Raw genomic sequence first — 17,801 nt, forward strand, 5'->3', positions numbered from 1 at the left:
TCCATTCAAAGGTCAGTTTATTATTAATTGAATATGGGTATAAATGATTTTTATTTCTTGTATATATAGCTATAAACGATTTTTATTTCTTGTTTATATAGCTATAAACGATTTTTATTTCTTGTTTATAGAGATATAAATGATTTTTATTTCTTTTTTATATAGATATAAATGATTCTTACTTCTTAATTATATTATATTTGTGAAATCAATATGGTCCTTATAAGAGGAATATTGAATTTGTGATAATTTTGTATTAGTCGATAAGACTAACATCATGGAAGATTAAAGGAATCCATATCATGCAGTATGAGAGGCGTTAAGGTCACCCTCTGATTGCCATGACTAGATCAATAGATAATCTCCATGTGCCAAAATAGTTTGATGATGTCAACGTATGCATATGTGATTGGCCTTGGATAGAGGATGTCCTATCCAAGAAGAATCTTAAGGGGTGCGCTTCTGGGAAGATGATGAGGTAGCTATAAGCTAGGAAGCTTGCGTTGGAGACGTCCTTAAGATTGAGGTTAAATTAGAGGGTAGAATAATATAGTTAGTTTTGTTATTGTTGTGATTCTAACAATTATTTTGCAGGTATTACTTGTCACAAACTAACCCTAATAGTGGGGACATAACATTTGCATTGGATGTGGACACGCACATTGTTTAGTGTTTATTTTTTTATAATGGTTTTTAAATAGAATTTAATAATTATATTTTTGAACTATCATATTTCTTTAATTTCTGTGTGATCTCTCTTGCTCTCTCTTTATACACACACACACACACACAGTACCTAAACACATCCAAACCCCCAATTTTTTTTCCCACACATCCACATACTAAATTCTTGTACTTGCATCTAAACTGGCAACTAAGATGGATAAGGGAGGAAGCTTGATGTTTGAAGTGATCAATGAGAATCTTCAAGTCAAATTCTAGAATAGTGCAAGTATCCATTATTTAGCTTCTAGAAGCTAAATGGACGGCCATAGCTTCAGCGTTATTATTAAAGGTTGTCCCTACTTCAGCGTTATTATTAAAGGTTGTCCCTAGACTGTTAGCAAAACATAAGAGGATCGATCCATTACCATTGCGACACACACTTTCTAGGCCACATCCCCTAGATTACCTTGTGAAGCTCTAGGCACATTGAGTTTTATTGAGCACATTAGAGGATACTGCCACAACATTTACTATTCCTTTTGAGTGTCTTGGTTGCTAGGCGAGAGGGAGGGAGGATCCAAAGGAATGCCCAATCTGTTAAGACTCCAAGTTCCCACTTAGATCTAACTTGATCACGATGTATCCAAGCTTGACTATAATTGTGCCCCAGAACTTGTCTTAAGTGCTTGCTTATGTCATTGGATCCTTTCAAACCCAATAAAGGATATTAGGATGCCTATCTAAGAAGTCCCCTTGAGAAGCTAGAATTTGACCCATTTGTTCAAGTAGAGAGGGGATTTGCCCTTTTGATTTCTACATCCATATCCTTAGACCATCCTTCATAAAATTGCACTGAATGTCGTAAACACGAGTATATTCAACCTCAATGCATTTAAGTTTTGTATCATATTGATTAGGAAATCCCATACTTAAAGGATTCTTTTGGTCCTAGGGATCATTCTAGAACAAAGCTGTATCAACTTTCCTAGCCATAGTTTAAAAACTCAAACGCGAACCCAACATTTTGACTTGTGCTCGGGATTTGTGATAGACTTGACTTGTGCTCTGGATTTGTGATAGACTTGGCAAAAACTTGGCAAAATCTAGACAAAAAAACCATAATAATTAGACATAAGTAAAGAAATCAATGCATCTAGGGAAAATAAAAGTCTAATTTAAGTGTCAATTTTTGTATATTTTAAACATTACTATGTTTGTTATGTTTAGGTGCTAGAAGAGTATAAGCTGAAGATGTGGGAGTTCGGGTGTAAGATTCATGAGTCTTGGAGCAAGACTTGGTTGAGTACCCTCTAAGATTTGGTTGGACTTAGCATGAGAGTCTAGTCAACTTGGTGTGAGAGTCCAATCCGCTCTGCTCGACTAGGTTAGAGATGTGGGAGTTTTGTGTGTCTTGCAGAGTACTCGCTAATCTTTGTACAATGCTCCAACAATGCAAAAATTCTTGTATTATATCTGCACTCTGCAAATCTTTGTACTGTGCTCCAACAATGCAAAAACTTCTTGCATTATATCTGCACTTTTAGTTGAGGTTCTTACGCCTCTCTTTTTCTTTTGGTGCATGTGTTCGTGTTTGTTGGTACCAATTTTTGTTCACATCAATTGTTGACATTGCAGTGCATGGATTTTGTCTCTCATGCCTGCATCCTTACCAAAAAGTATGTCACAACAGTGGAGAACATGTAGAGTCAATAGGAAACTGATAAAAAAATATTTCTTTGTATCCTAAGACAAACGTGCAATTTCTAGTATATGTATGTGGCATAGCTATATTGAATTCCATTTCTGCCAATCTTGTACCTTGCATATGCCACTGCAATGTGTATTTGATCACCCTAGGCTGTTTACAATATCTTCAAAACAAGCACAAGATGCTTGAATCTTGATGTTAGACATTTCTTCAATGATTATCCCACATGTACCCCATTGACTTCTATAAAAATAATAATTTGGTTGATGGTCGAGCATTTGAAAATCCAAGTAGGATTTCTGCTTGCAATTGCACATTTAATTACTCAACAATATATTCAACTCATAGATAGTCTTCAAAGTGCTAATTATCTATCAATTTTTGCATAAACTGATAATCCCATCATGGAATTTAGTGATTAGGTAGTGGATTGACATCTCTTTATTATTGAAATAGGTAGTCTTCTCAAAGTGAGGACCCTTGACGCCAATAACTCTACTTCAAGTTAATTCCATTATTGTGTAGTTGTGCCATCTTCATGACAAATGGATTTGACAACCCACTTGTCATTTTGTTATTATTGAACTCATTGAGTTGATTATTCTTATTAATTTATAAGGTGGATAGGTGATCATTCCTTTTTACTTAGCTACATTTTTTGTTAGGAATTCTCATCAATTACTAATGTCTTATACAAATTGCCTATGTTTAGTCTCATAATGTTAACTTTAGTGGCTTCATACCAACCAATCAGTGTTATACTCATCAGACTTGCTAGTTGTCTTACAACCTCATCTGTTAATCTTATTGGAAATTACCTCCTTTCTCTTCCTTTCTATTATTTCGGCTTAAATTTTTTGTTGGGTTTCTCATGCATAAAACTAGTTGACATGGATCTCCTTGTACTCATCTATGTATATCCTCCGTGCAACCTTTGTGCATTCACACTCACTATGGTGTGCTCTTATCCTTGTGCATCTCTTTATCTTCCAGATTTGAATATTATGCATAGGCCCTTGTGCATTCTTCGTGCCCATACAGATTGTTTCACTGCATTGAGCAACTGTTGTGTCTAACATGTTGATAGCTGAATAAGCTTGAGTGTTGGAATTTGCCACAGACAAATGAATTTACTCCTTTTGGTTGAACAATAACATAAACATGCACTTTTGCTTGATCCAAGCTCAATTCATTGTGGAATATTTGAAACTCTTTTAATTGATCTAGTTGTTATGAAAATCATATGCATCCTATCCATTATACTCTTGCTTATGCAGACCAAATCCTTTCTCCTATGTAGGTTCATTCTTTCTATTGAACTTGGTGTGCCTTTCTATGGATACTGGCAATCACATCATGAATAAACATGGGTGTCTTACCCCTACCAAACTAGGGCTAGCAGCTTTGAATAAAAACAGATTGCAGCCTGCATCAACGAATATTTAAACCTAGGCAATTAAATAATTGTTAAGGACTGACTGAGATTAAATTAAATGTAATGAGGGCTGACGGAGATTAAAATACAAGGCATTGCTCAACTGAAGGGGTGCAACTCTTGTAAGCAGTAGGTCTTATGAAGAGATGTGTCTCCCTCCAAATGCAAGATATAAATGGTAGATATTTTATTTGAGAGAGGAGGCAAGGGAAGTAATTGAGAACCTCAATTTAGAGGAGAAACTCAGAATATGAATCCAGACAGTATGCCATAAATCAAGAACAACCAATGAAGCATCAATCTATAATTCAATTCATCAATCCAACACAGAATTCTAGAAATACAATCAGCAGTTTTTGTTATTTCAGAAATTCATTCAAGAATTATTCCTAAGAACATTCAAATATTATTGAAGGGATCTATTGTCAATCCATCAAGGAATGTTATTCAGCAACAGTCTAGCAAATATATGAAGTCATCATTTTTGAATTCTAGTTAGCACTTGTGAACCAGATGGGGTCTGGGGCACAGGGTGGGGGCTAAGGTTTGGACAGACAGGGATTTTCCTACCTTTTGACTAGTTAGGATGGGATTTAGGCTCATAGTGCAAGCTAGGGTTTGGAGGGACAAGGTCTTTTTCTACCTTCGATAAACTAGGGCTGGGGTCCTTGGTTTCGTCACTATTGAGTTACTGACGGGGTCTTTTAGCTGAGCATATTTGCAAGTTACATATAGTAATTCACAATTCAATCAACTTGGGTATTGTGCTATGATTTATTGACTTCAAGATATTTATAAATGGAGTGAATTCTATTATTTTATAGAACATTCCAAAAAGGGGACGATTATAATGAGCTCTTAATTTGCTATTGCTATAGCACTACATGAGGTTTTGTCGGTAAAAATAAGACTTTCTTTTACAAAAAATGACTCATAAAAGGAAATACTGAAAATAGAAACATTGAACCACTTTTGGTTGTAGAATCCTTATTAATTGAAAAGAATAGAGAAATCAGAGAAAAGATTATCACAAGTAGTACCACTTACGCAACTAGTTTTTACCATTCCTTGTAAAGCTTGTTCATCAAGAGACTCCAACTTGATTACACCTTGCATCATCATGTGTTAGATGATGAATGATTGCAATGTATGGATCTTCAATTTTCTTGGTTGTTTTCACTAGATATCCTGTTATCCATTTTGTTGATGAATGTGCCCTTGATTTTTCATCATGTCTTCTCTTGTCTTGATGGATTTCTACTCCTTACCTCCTCCCACCATTGATTCCATGTATGACATCTTCATCAAGCCCTTTGGGATGCTTGCTTTCAATCTTGTACCCACACTCTCTTTTAAAGGGCTTTGGATTTTTCTATCATATGGATCATTGTTGACTTCTCTGCTGCAAGAAGCACAAGTATCTTGCTTCTTAATGACTTGTCCTTGTTGTTGAGCTTCACCACTTCCCCTAACTATGTGCCTAACCTATTGTCGTGGTCTCCACTTGACTACCCTCTACTTTTTTCACCAGAGGTAATGTTAGGAGGGCTGTTTTGAATTTATGTACTGGCAGAATAGCTTATTATGAAGTCCTCCAAGCTTAATTTAACAAATTTGTTATGGATTCTCTGGCCTCACATGGACGAATCTTTTCAATGAGGTTGGTTCTGAATTTTTTCAATGTTGGTCTCAACATATACAATTTATCTTTCATAAGTGTAACTCTTTAATGTGGGTATATATTTCCCAATCTTTATGCCAGTGTTGGATATGCAAAGTTTTGAATATCTAGGGAAATGTAACCTTCTTGCTTGTGGTTATAAGTTGGTTTTATGAGGGAAGATTACTAGACCATTGACCACATCTTCACACTTTAGGCTATTATTGAGGAGTCTCACCACCAATCTTCCATGATCTTCTGCTGTTTCATAGACTTACAAGACAGATTTTCACTCAATTTTTAGACACTTGCTTTTCCAATGGATGTGCGATATTGGCATTGATGATTCTCTTGTTTATGCTGCTTGAGACAATTTTAAACAAGTTTCACTGAGAGGAATAAATCCACATGTATTATAATGGGAAATTTTGGATGATATAATGAGTGGAAGATTATGTTTTGAAATGTTTTTTGTATCTGTATCATTGATACCATATTTGCATTAGAAAGGCATAAAGCAAGGCACCTGTTTTGTGGTTTCTCAGAATCTTTGCGAGTTGATGCCTGCACCTATAAAATGCTGCCAACTATTTTACATTGATTGCCAACCCTAGCTGAAAATCTGTGTTGTGGCATTAAGAATACTCTCTCTATTCAGCATAGCAACAATTATGAGTTTTCAATGTGCAAAAGTATGCCGATATATGTAGATCTAGGGAACAATCACCTAAGGATCTGAATGAATGTTTCAATATTCATTATGTTGGTTGGATTGTTTAAATTTTAAATTTTCTTTATATTTTTACTATGATCTTTTCTCAAGATTTTCTTTTTATTTGATCATCTACTTGTCCCCCAAATTTGGTTGGAAAGTTATTTAAAACATTGATTTTTGATTTTGGTGCTGTAGCTATATTGGCTGATGAGATGGGTCTTGGCAAGACTGTGCAGGTATGACATTATCTAGTATTAATTGTTGCAAGGATGTTAATAACATAATCATTCTCGAGTTAACAATCTTTATGTCTTAACTGTAAACATCTCCAGGCTATTACATTCTTGACAATGCTCAAACATTTGGACAACGATCCAGGTCCCCATTTAATTGTTTCTCCAGCTTCCGTTTTAGAGAATTGGGAAAGAGAACTTAGAAAATGGTGCCCTTCATTTTCTGTCCTTCAGTTTCATGGAACTGGACGGGCAGCCTTATCAAAAAGACTAAATCATCTGTCAAAGTCTGGTAGACCACCACCTTTTAATGTGTTACTGGTGTGCTATACACTTTTTGAAAGGCACAGGTTGGTATAGTTTAACTTTGATTCATTGCTGCACATTTTTACAATCCTAGTTTATTGTTTAGCTCTTCTGCCATGCAATATGGTCAGCTACATATTCAGATTTTCTTATGCTTTTTGGTCTTTGTGTAACAGTGAGCAACAGAAAGATGATCGCAAAGTATTGAAGAGGTGGAAATGGAGTTGTGTGGTAATGGATGAAGCACATGTTCTCAAAGACAGAAGCAGTTACAGGAGGAAAAACTTAATGGCTGTTGCTCAGAATGCAAAACAGAGACTAATGCTGACAGGAACGCCGCTTCAAAATGATCTTGAGGTAAACTAATCTATTGGTTCATCTTATCTTCTCATTTTCGCTTATTAGTTTTTTTCCCCTCTTTTGCTTGACGTGTATGCCTTGATTTGACTACTTTCAAGCACATATTTCTTTGTATTTTTTCATTTTCATTTTCTGTATCAGTATTTTTACTCATGAATTTTAATTTTCCGATAAGAGATACTGATAGAGTCTAGGGGATCTAATGGTGGATGGCCTTAGTTGTAGCAGCCTAAACAAGTTTCCCACACTTATTTTGCCGAGTGGAATTCTATGGTGGCATCAAGCAAGTCTCACGTCATGGCCATGTAAAATAAATATCACTTAAATTTGACAGCCATGTACCCATCAAATAATTTACATGAAACATAAACATGATACTGATATCAATAAACATAATAGTGATCTATACTAATATCAATAAACATAATAGTGATCTATACTAATATCAATAAACATAACAGATATCTTGAATACATCAATTAAAAAAAAGAACTCAGGAATATCAGTTTTGAGTTATAATATTTATTACTAAGAGTTATTCTATTATACTCAAAAACTTTTTAGTATTTTATTTGCAACATACGTACATGGAAACACAAATTTTAATTCTTACCTAAGTTATCCAGTTCATTAGGCAAGAGCCTACAGCACAATGGTAACTTGTGAGTCTCTCATGTGGGAGATCTTGGGTTCAAGTCTACCCATAACTTAACACATAATACTAATTAATTACAACAAATAATAATATTTAATCTAGGCTTCCGCCCATTACCAATAAAAAAAGAAAGTTACCCGGTTCATACCCCAGCCCTATGCACCCACATTGGACTTCCTTGGGTATGGGTGTGACCAAGGTACACCCTAGGTGCACTAGGTCTGCTATGGGTGGGCACCGGTGTACACACTGTACCGAGGGCATACCCTGGGCACACTGGGGCATACCTAGAGCAAACCGACATGGTAATCATGTCTAGGCCCTTAAATTGTAATTGTAATGATTTTGATTTGAATTTTGACCTTGATCACATGATATATATTATATTGATATCACATAATATTGAATTTTTGTACTATCAATTGACATTAGTGTTATGGTAAATTGATGCTGTATTAAAGAGAGGAGATGGAGGTTCCTTATATAGATTTACAAAGACAACATTTTTATTATGAAACACTCATGAACTAAAGAAAAAAATAGAAACTATCTAATAAACTTAAGAGTTAAGATTAACTAAGATGACCATTAAAGAAAAATTACAATATTCCTAAGTTATCGGTATGGGTACGGACACAGATACAGATATGTGGGTATGACAATTTTTTGGGAAGGGGGTTTGGGTACGTCTGGATATGTCTGTACAAATAACATATAAAAATCATAAATATATATATACATATGCATGTATACAACTTGAAAAGTAAAACAAAACTAAAAACATAGAAAAAATATTAAATATATATATATATATTATATATATGTGCATGTATACAGCTTGAAAAGTAGAAACAAAACTACCATAAATTATGCAGTAGCACATTTATAATGATTTAATATAAATCTAGTTTCATATCAATATGTCAAAACTTGAATGTTATGATAGATATATCATATATCGAATTCATTGTGCACTGGTTCAACTGTGAAAATAATACAATTAGACTGATTAGTAATCAGCGTCATATGGGTCATCAAGAAAATCAAGATCAGTGGAACCACATGCAGCCCCAGTATCACTTCCACGCTAGAAGCATGTTGGGTATTTGCCTCCATAGAAGGTAAAGATGGTGTGGTGACTGAAAAATCCAAATCTATTCTCTCAGGATCTACATCCCACAACATTGTGCCCCCTTGTACTGATTTTTTTTATAAGTAAGGAGGCGCAAGTTGGAATGGGCATAAACCAATTCTTCTGCCTTGCTGCCAATCAATTGCGTTTCACTGAGTGGATAAAAAAGTATGTACTCCAATTTCGCTCAGCTGAAGAAGAACTAGCAATCTATTGAAAATTTGTCACAATGTTAGAGAGTTGCAACTATAAAAATAACTTTATTTCCGACATTAACAGACTAACTGTGTTAGAGAGTTGGAATAAAAATTAAGAAACATAATTGTGATAGAAGTTTGATCGCAAGAGTTTGAAGGTGTGGTGATGTATAGCCATTAAGGTACCACCAAGCATGAGCAACCTTCGTGTACTTGTCATGGATAGCAGCAACACTTTGACCGCTAGAGGATACATAATCAACCAACTCAGCTGTAACTAAATCCTCCATTGCATGATCGCGAAAGAGTTTAGTGAGTGCTGTCCTACATCCATCATTTAATTCTCCATCTCTGTAAGGTGGTACCCTTGTTGGCTGAGAAAGAATTTCATCATGATAAAATTTTGGAGTCAATGCAAATGCAAGAAGATGTAATGGGGTGGTCATTTTGTTCCATAGTTGAACACAAATTGACTTAACTTCTTTGAAGAAAGTTTCTTTAGGATCTTTCTCTTTTTTATTGATGATGTCTCTCATTAACTCAATCAATGATCAATGCCATTGTATACCACTCCCAAACATGGGTGATCCATGTTAGCAAAACGGATCATGCTCATGATGGGCTCGGTGAAACTAAGAAGATATTCCACTCTTTCCCACCGTGTGTCATCTAGGATCATTTTCTTTACATTTGTTGTCCTTTTTGTATTGGATTGCCTCCATATAGTCCAACTTTGACCAATAAACATGCCAATAAGTGCCTCTCGCACCAACACAAGTTGCCTCAAGACAATTGTGTTGGATGCAAATCGAGTCTCAGCAACCTATTCAAGAATTAAAAATCAAAATCAAAATACGAAGAAATCATTATCAAATTTAAAAAGTAAATTCATATTACTAGTGAAATGTAGAATTGAAAATTTAAAGTGTTTCAATTACCTTCACCGATTCCAACTGTGAATATGATCTAGAAATGACTTGTGACATGTTATTGTTTGTGATGAACATCTGAATCTCTTTAGCCTCCACGTAGATTTGTTTGATCCAATCTATTTTCCTACCCAACTTTTGTAGCATTAGGTTGAGAGAGCGGACAGCACAAGGTGTCCAATAGATTTGTTCAAAACATCTCTCAATCAACATACCTGCAGCTCGATAGTTCTTTGCATTGTCTATTATTATTTGGGCAACATTTTTAAGACCTACATCTTGGATGCCTTGTATAAGGATATCATAAATAAATCATGCATCCTTCACCTGTCCCTCACAATCCACAACCTTTAGAAACATTGCCCCTTTGGGGCACACTGCAATCACATTTATCAATGGCTGATTTTTGGTATCCTTCCATCCATTAGAAATAATTGACACCCCTGTTTGTTTCCATGAATTTCTAATGGGAGCCAATGCATTGTCTATGTTCTTGACCTCATTTGCTAGTAAGGTGGTGTGTACCTTCTCATAACCTGGCCCTGTCCACCCTTGCGGAGCCTCGTTTTCTTTTCTCAACATATCCTTCCAATATGGTGAGCGTACAACATTGAATGACAAACCATTTGCATATACACATCTTGCAACAACCCTATCTGCAATCTCCCTAGCATCATTCTGGAATGCTCTTTCTAGTGGCCCCTTGCTTCTCTTTGCAGTAACAGGTTCTTCAATTATGCCGAATAATGCGTGGTTCTCTACTATGAAATCAGGGAAGTCACTATGAGATGGAGAAGGTGGGGGCCTCGAACTACTTCCTTTTCATTTCAACCTATGTTCCCCTAATTTTTTGGGACGAGGACGATAGGGGACAACGGAATGGGTTTCTGGGACGACAAAACATTTTGCCGATTTTGGGGAGGGGTGGGGACAGCAAATGTGGACGACTATATAAAAAAGGGAATATTAAAATATATAGAGAAATTTATCATATTTATATGAAAATATGGATAAAGCATTACTTATACATAATAGAACCTTAAAATATAAGAATCAACAGAATTCATATGCCAAATTTGTGTAACTTTGAGAGTCAAAGTCGAAGTCCCCTAGGTGTCCCCAAGTCTTTGAGACGTTTTCGAGATGGGGACAGCTGAAAACATACCAGGGACGCGTCCTCGAGTAACACTGGTTTCAACAAAGGATGGTTTGTTGCACGCCGACTCTTACAACTACTTCCTCTTGCTCTCTAATGAATCCTGCTATTTGTTGAGGTGGTAATCCTTTTGCATCCGGTTGTACGCCTGCTTTGATACCCATTTGGGGAATGGCACATAAATGGGCTTTCGCACGACTGTAGGAGCTAGTTTTCTCCACATGAAATAAACTGCATTCCGAAACAAATGTTCCACCTCCTTTTACTTGGCTTTTTATCGTGACATATTTCCATAATGGTGAATTGGGATCAGTCTTGAATTTGGTTTGAGTAGTAGAAGTTGTTGTCATTATGCTGTCTAAAAGAGCCAACAAGTTAAAAAAACATAATAATAAATATAAAAATAAACAAATTTAATTTCTATTTGAACATTAAATAATAAATATATATTAACATTATAACATTATATTTATTATTATATAAATATTGAATTAATAAAGAATAAAAATACATTATTAATATTTTAATACTCTAGACATTATATAATATAATATTTAAATATTACTAAACCTTAAAAAACTTACAATTAAAAATTTAAATATTATATACAATTTAATAATATCTTAGAAAACCTACTATATCAATAATATTATAATTACATATGGTTTAGTACTATATATAATATTTAAAAGTTTAGAACTTCAAGTAAATTTTAAAAAATAAACATAATTCATATTAAAACATAAATATTTTACATACCTTACTGAAGCGAAACACAGATTTTCGTTGCAAGGATTCCCCCTATGGTCACGACCCTGGACAATTTTGGTGCAGATTTTACGTGCAGTTGACTCCCATTGTTGCGTTTGCAGTTACATTGGCAATTGATAAAGCTTGGCTAACAGTCGATTCCCTCCTCCCAGTTGCAGTTGGCATCTAACTGTTGTAGTTGCCATTGCCGTCTAGCAACAATTCCCATCATCCCAACTGCAGTTGTTGGAAGTAAAAAATTTAAACACTGCATGATGGATGTAAAAACGTTTCCCCAGGCTTTCGTTTTGTTCTACAACAGACAAAGACTTTTCCTTGTCCACTAGGGTTTTTTGCAAGGGAAGAAAAATGGTAAAAACTAAAACCGACACTAAAAATCTAATTTGAATTGCCACGTAACCAATGAGAATCGCAGTCAAATTGCCACGTCATTAGAAAATTGTTTAGATATGCAATGGAAATCGCAAATACGTAAAAATTGAACTGTGTCTGACTCTATAGGGTTTTTTGGAAGTATTTGATTCCGATATGTACCGGACCAGTATATGAAGGAAAAAGGGGAAGTACTGGTAAGTTAGCAATATACTAATACCCTCCCTTAATGGTCAATGTCTAACCACTATCTTTTGATCATAAATTCTTCAGAACATTCTGCTGTTGCTGAGATCCTTCCAGCATTTGCACAATGTTAATGACTGAGAAGCCATGATGTTGGTTAACAAAGGTATTACTCTCTGTAGCTAGAGACATCTAGATGAAATTGAAACCACGATTTTGAGGATTTTTTTAAAGCAAAAGTGGTCTAACCATTGTATATATATATATATAAAAACTGATTGGATGACTCAACCCGGAAAGAACTAGTAAAGAATCCAACATCCTTGTCTGATACACATAGATAATATCATAGAAAATACCTACGCATACATTGGAATGATTTCAAGCTTACCCCTTACATAGATTTTATCAATTAAAATCAATCTATGCATCTCATTGTCCTTAGTAATAATATCAACTGGATTTAAAGATGCGATATTCAAGCCGTCACATCCCAGATTTGTTAAATAATCCGCCAAGGCATTACCTTCACAATGAGTGTGTGAAATGTAAATCTCTTCAAAAGAATCTAATAGCTGCCAAATTTGTTGTAAAATATATGCTAACCGCCAATTTTGTGATTCTCTTTTGATATAGGCATTGATAATAACCATAGAATCACCTTCCACCCGAATATTCTGAAAACCACCATGTTTTGCTAAGACTAATCCATCAAATAGAGTGTGAGCTTCTGCCATGTTGTTTGTACCTTGAGGAAGGGGAGAAGATTTAATAGCTGACACTTCTCCATGATGATCTCTAATGCATACTCTGACACCTAACATTCCAAGATTACCCCGAGAAGAACAATCAAAATTGATTTTAGCAAGCTCAAGGATAAGGGGTTGCCATTGAACTGTTGCTTTATCTTGTGTATTTTTTGCTTGAGGTTTATGACACCAACCTATTGGCACATGAATATCTTTCCAATCACGAATAATAGTGGTGTCCCAATTAGACAGGGCTGGATGACATCTGAATTTAGAATGACTAGCATTGACCACTTCAGTTATTGACCTTTCTAGATCTGTGAGAACAACTTCAATGGAAGAAGAACTATGACGAAATATTCTCTTATTCCATTCCCACCATATTGCTCACACCACTAGTGCTGGGATACATTTCCACAAGCTAGAGAAGAGGGAATTAGTATATAATTCTGGTCAAGATTGAAAAAGATCCCATAATTTATTAGGTAGAGGAGTGAAATATAGTAATTTTTCAAGAGCAAAAAACCAACATTGCTGTGCAAAAGGGCAATTCAAGAATAAATGATCAACATCTTCAAGTTCTTGATCACAAAACAGGCAATTAAATGGTTGGCAAATATGAAATTTACTTAATCTGGTAAATGTGAAATTTACTTAATCTATCACTTGTAAGAGCCCTTTTTTTCAAAGCAATCCAAGCAAAATAACCTACCTTAGGAAGAATTACATGATTCCAGCAAAATGAGTATGTACGACAAGGTACTTTAGATGACTCCTACTGCTGAATGAGCCTGTAACCTTCTTTGATAGAATATGTACTATCTTTTCCTGGAGCCCAAACTAGCTTATCCTCCTTACCTGACAAATAAACCACTTTCTCTGAAAATATTTTGGATAATCTATCTCTGTCCTGGGGTATGATAGGCGACTCACCTGGCTCCTTCCAAATCACTCTCCCAAAAAACAAACATATTGCTGAAACAAAATCAACCAGATAACTGCCCCAAATGCTTTCTTAAGATGCAACCATCTTTTCAACTGACACAGATTTAATTAGGGGAGGTGCACCATTCCAAGAATCTCTCTAGAACTCAACTTTCTTGCCATTGTTTACCTCCCAAGAAATATACTTAACCACAATATTTCTAGGTGTCATCATAAAATCCCATATGACTGAACCTTTAGGGGGGTCTAAGATAGAGAATACTCTTGAAGGACAATTATTATCTAGATACTTTTGCTGAAAAATTTGACACCACTTATTATACGGGTTAGAATACATTTTCCATATTAACTTACCGCCAAAGGCTTTATTTTGTTTTGCCAAATCATGTACACCTGCTCCTCCCACAGATTTCACCTGCTCCATGTCTTGCAATGAAACAAGTGGAATTTTCTTCTCTCCATTCATATTCCCAGACCATAAGAAACCTCTAAGCAGCTTTTGAATTGTCTGAATCACTGATGAAGGAGCTTTTAGCACTGACATATAATAATTAGGAATAACTGACAGCACTGTTTTGGTAAGGAGAATTTCACCTGATAGTGAAAGTCATCTAGCTTTCCAAGCCACTAGCTTAGATTTGATTCTCTCAATAATAGGCAGCCAATAGCTTGATTTGTTAGCCCCCATGAAAAAAGGAATGCCAAGATAAACAAAAGGTAGAGAATCAACTGAAAATCCCAAAATGTTGACAATTCTATTGGAAATAATCGGGTTAGTATTGAACAGATAGATTTTTGATTTTTGAGCATTGATTTTTTGTCCTGAGACTGAAGTATATAAGTTCAAAGTATGTTTAATCTGTTTAGTTTCCGCAACATTGGATGCCCCGTAAAGCGAAGTATCATTTGCAAATAAGGTGTGTGTGGCGAAATGTCAGTACCCCCAATTTTTGCACCTTGCCAATATCCAAGAGTATGTTTACTATGAATATGTCTGCTGAAAGCTTCAGCCATTAATATGAACACAACCGGGGATAAAAGATCACCTTGTCGGATCCCTTGTGTAGATGAAAAAAACCCCGCTGGCACCCCATTTATTAATACTGAAAACCATGCACCAGAAATACAAGCTCTAATCCATCTGCACCAGCCTTTAGCAAATCCAAACTTTTGTAATACTTTAAAGAGAAAATCCCAGCAAACTCTATTGTAAGCCTTCATCATGTCAAGCTTAATAATAAAATTTTAAGACTTATTAGTATTAATTGAATGCAGAACCTCATGTGCCACTAAGTCCCCCTCCATAGTTTCCCTCTCAGGAACAAAGCCTCTTGCTCTTGTGATACAAGATTTGGTATCAGAGAATGCATTAACGAGATCGTTCTGAATTCTGCAAAAGTTTTCGGTGCCTTGACCTTGGGAATGATGGCTATGTTAGTTTATTCAAGTATTTTGACATAGATTTGCTTTTCCTAGATTCTTCAATAACGTCAAGCAAATCCCACCCGATAAAATCCCAGCAAGCTTGAAAGAATAATGCTGTGTAACCATCTGGACCAGGTGCTTTATCTGGAGGCAAAGAGAATACTACTCTCCTGAGTTCATGAATTGTAAAAGGAGCCATTAATGCTACATTATCAGACTCTGTTACTATTGAAGGGATAGCATTAAGAAGATCATGCAAAGGGAGACCAACTGGTGGTGGCAGATTAGGTAGAGCAAGCAGACTTTTGAAAAACCTTACCCCTTCCTCTTGTATACCTTGAGCATTAGATATCATATTGCCAGTGTCTGCATTATTAATGTGAAAAATACGGTTTGCAATTCTCTTCTGTTTTGCTGAAGCATGAATGTATTTTGTGTTCTTGTCCCCCCCTCTCAACCAAAGTTCCCAAGATTTTTTGTCGCTAGTATTCCTCCTCTCTACTACATAATTCTTCTCATACCACCTGCAAAGTTTTCTGCCTTTCATGAGTTTCAATATCCATGCCCTTTTTAATGATCTTCTCAAAATTATCCACCATTTGCTGTTTAACATCCTCTTTTTCTTTAAAGGTATTTTTGAAAACCAATTCATTCCATTTTTTAGTATGCCTCTTAATATACTTCATTTTGGAAGCAAATTGATGCATTTTAGATCCATCACAATTCTGAGCACTTACGCACCATTGCTTAATAAGAGGTAAGAAATGCGGATGATGAAGCCACATCCTTTCAAATTTAAAAGACAGTTGATGTTGGAACCCTTGATTTGCAACTGGAAAACCAACTTGTAGGGAGATGGGAAAATGATCTGAGCCAGGACAAGCCATAATTTCTGAATGTAATGTTATATTTGTTAATTTCCACTCCTGTGATATAAGAAACCTGTCCAGTTTAACTGCAATTTGAGCAAGGTCGACCCTGTTATTAGTCCAGGTAAAAGAACCATTATTAGGCTCAACATCCATTAAATTATTATCCTCTACAAAATTTGAGAATTCTTGAATAATTTTCATTGGAGGACCGAGACCCCCATTCTTTTCTGATATCTTAAGAATAGCATTAAAGTCTCCACCCGATCATTCTGATTTTGGATGATACGGGTCAAAATTCAACCACAATCTATTTTTATCATGTGCTGGTGAAGGGCCATACACATTAATCAAGGTGAAGGATAGATCAAATATGTGTATTTTCAATAATTAACAATTATCATTTTGATCTAAGAGCTGCACTTGCACTATTTTGGGATCCCATAATAGAGCAATACCACCCGATGCTCCAATCCCCTGTTTGTGAACCGATTTCCAATTTGCCCATTTTCGTATTGTCGTGTCAAAAGTTTCTTGTGACATCTTAGTTTCTTGTAACAAAATAATATGTGCACTCAGAGACTCCAGCTCTTGTTTGATTAATCTTTTCTCAGAGGCATTTAAGCCTTTGGCATTCCATGATGCGATCCTCATTGCTGACAAGGAGAACCCCTCATTCTCCTCATCACTCTTTTAGGTGTAAACTTGCCATCCAATGTTGACTGAATACCTGTTGCATGTCATGTCCCGAAATTTTAATATAATTTTTAAAATTAAATTAATTAATTAACTGGTCCCAGAATTTAAATAATATAAGGACCTTTAATTAATTAATATGTGGCCCAAGTTAATATTTGTATTTGTGGTTCCAATTGATTTTATATATCTTGGACCTATTTTATTTTTGGTTTCTGTTGGTAAGTGTTGCCGTCGGCTATCTTTTTACACCCTCGGAAAGGTTTTCCTCGACGGGTATTTAAGCACGGCTTGTAGGTAGTTGTAGATATGCATTCTAATTATTTATTTTGTACTGCGAATTCCTGTTGGGATTCTCTGTTGTTCGCCATTTCAGAAGTGAAAGATCTACCCTACTTGGCTTATTCGGTTTCAGTGGGATTCAACCCTCACCCTATTCTGTTGCATGTAATACTTCGCTTGCATCTGATCTGAAATCATTCTTTTTTGTACCTCCTCAGTTTCTCTCAACACTCTTCGCAATTACCATACGGCCTCCAAGCTAAGCCGTACCTCCTCCCAACAAATCGTACGACCTCCACCTGCTCATTGTACGGACCCCATAGTCCCTACCTTATGGATACACTGCTAAGCAAT

At 35.6% G+C, this 17,801-nt stretch overlaps 1 protein-coding gene across 1 annotated transcript in view; it reads left to right on the forward strand.

Moving 5' to 3' along the window:
• The window catches only part of ETL1 (SNF2 domain-containing protein / helicase domain-containing protein), a 116,268-nt gene that overhangs the window by 18,550 nt on the left and 79,917 nt on the right, over positions 1 to 17,801 (forward strand). Inside the window, exons 5-7 of the mRNA XM_089811354.1 lie at positions 6,380 to 6,420; positions 6,517 to 6,767; positions 6,900 to 7,080. Of these exons, the coding sequence (XP_089667480.1) occupies positions 6,380 to 6,420; positions 6,517 to 6,767; positions 6,900 to 7,080 (473 nt within the window). The remainder of the gene's footprint in view (positions 1 to 6,379; positions 6,421 to 6,516; positions 6,768 to 6,899; positions 7,081 to 17,801) is intronic.

Source organism: Cupressus sempervirens, chromosome 11, assembly GCF_028749045.1.
Source record: "Cupressus sempervirens isolate cs-2001-9-10 chromosome 11, ASM2874904v1, whole genome shotgun sequence".
Taxonomy (NCBI): domain Eukaryota; kingdom Viridiplantae; phylum Streptophyta; class Pinopsida; order Cupressales; family Cupressaceae; genus Cupressus; species Cupressus sempervirens.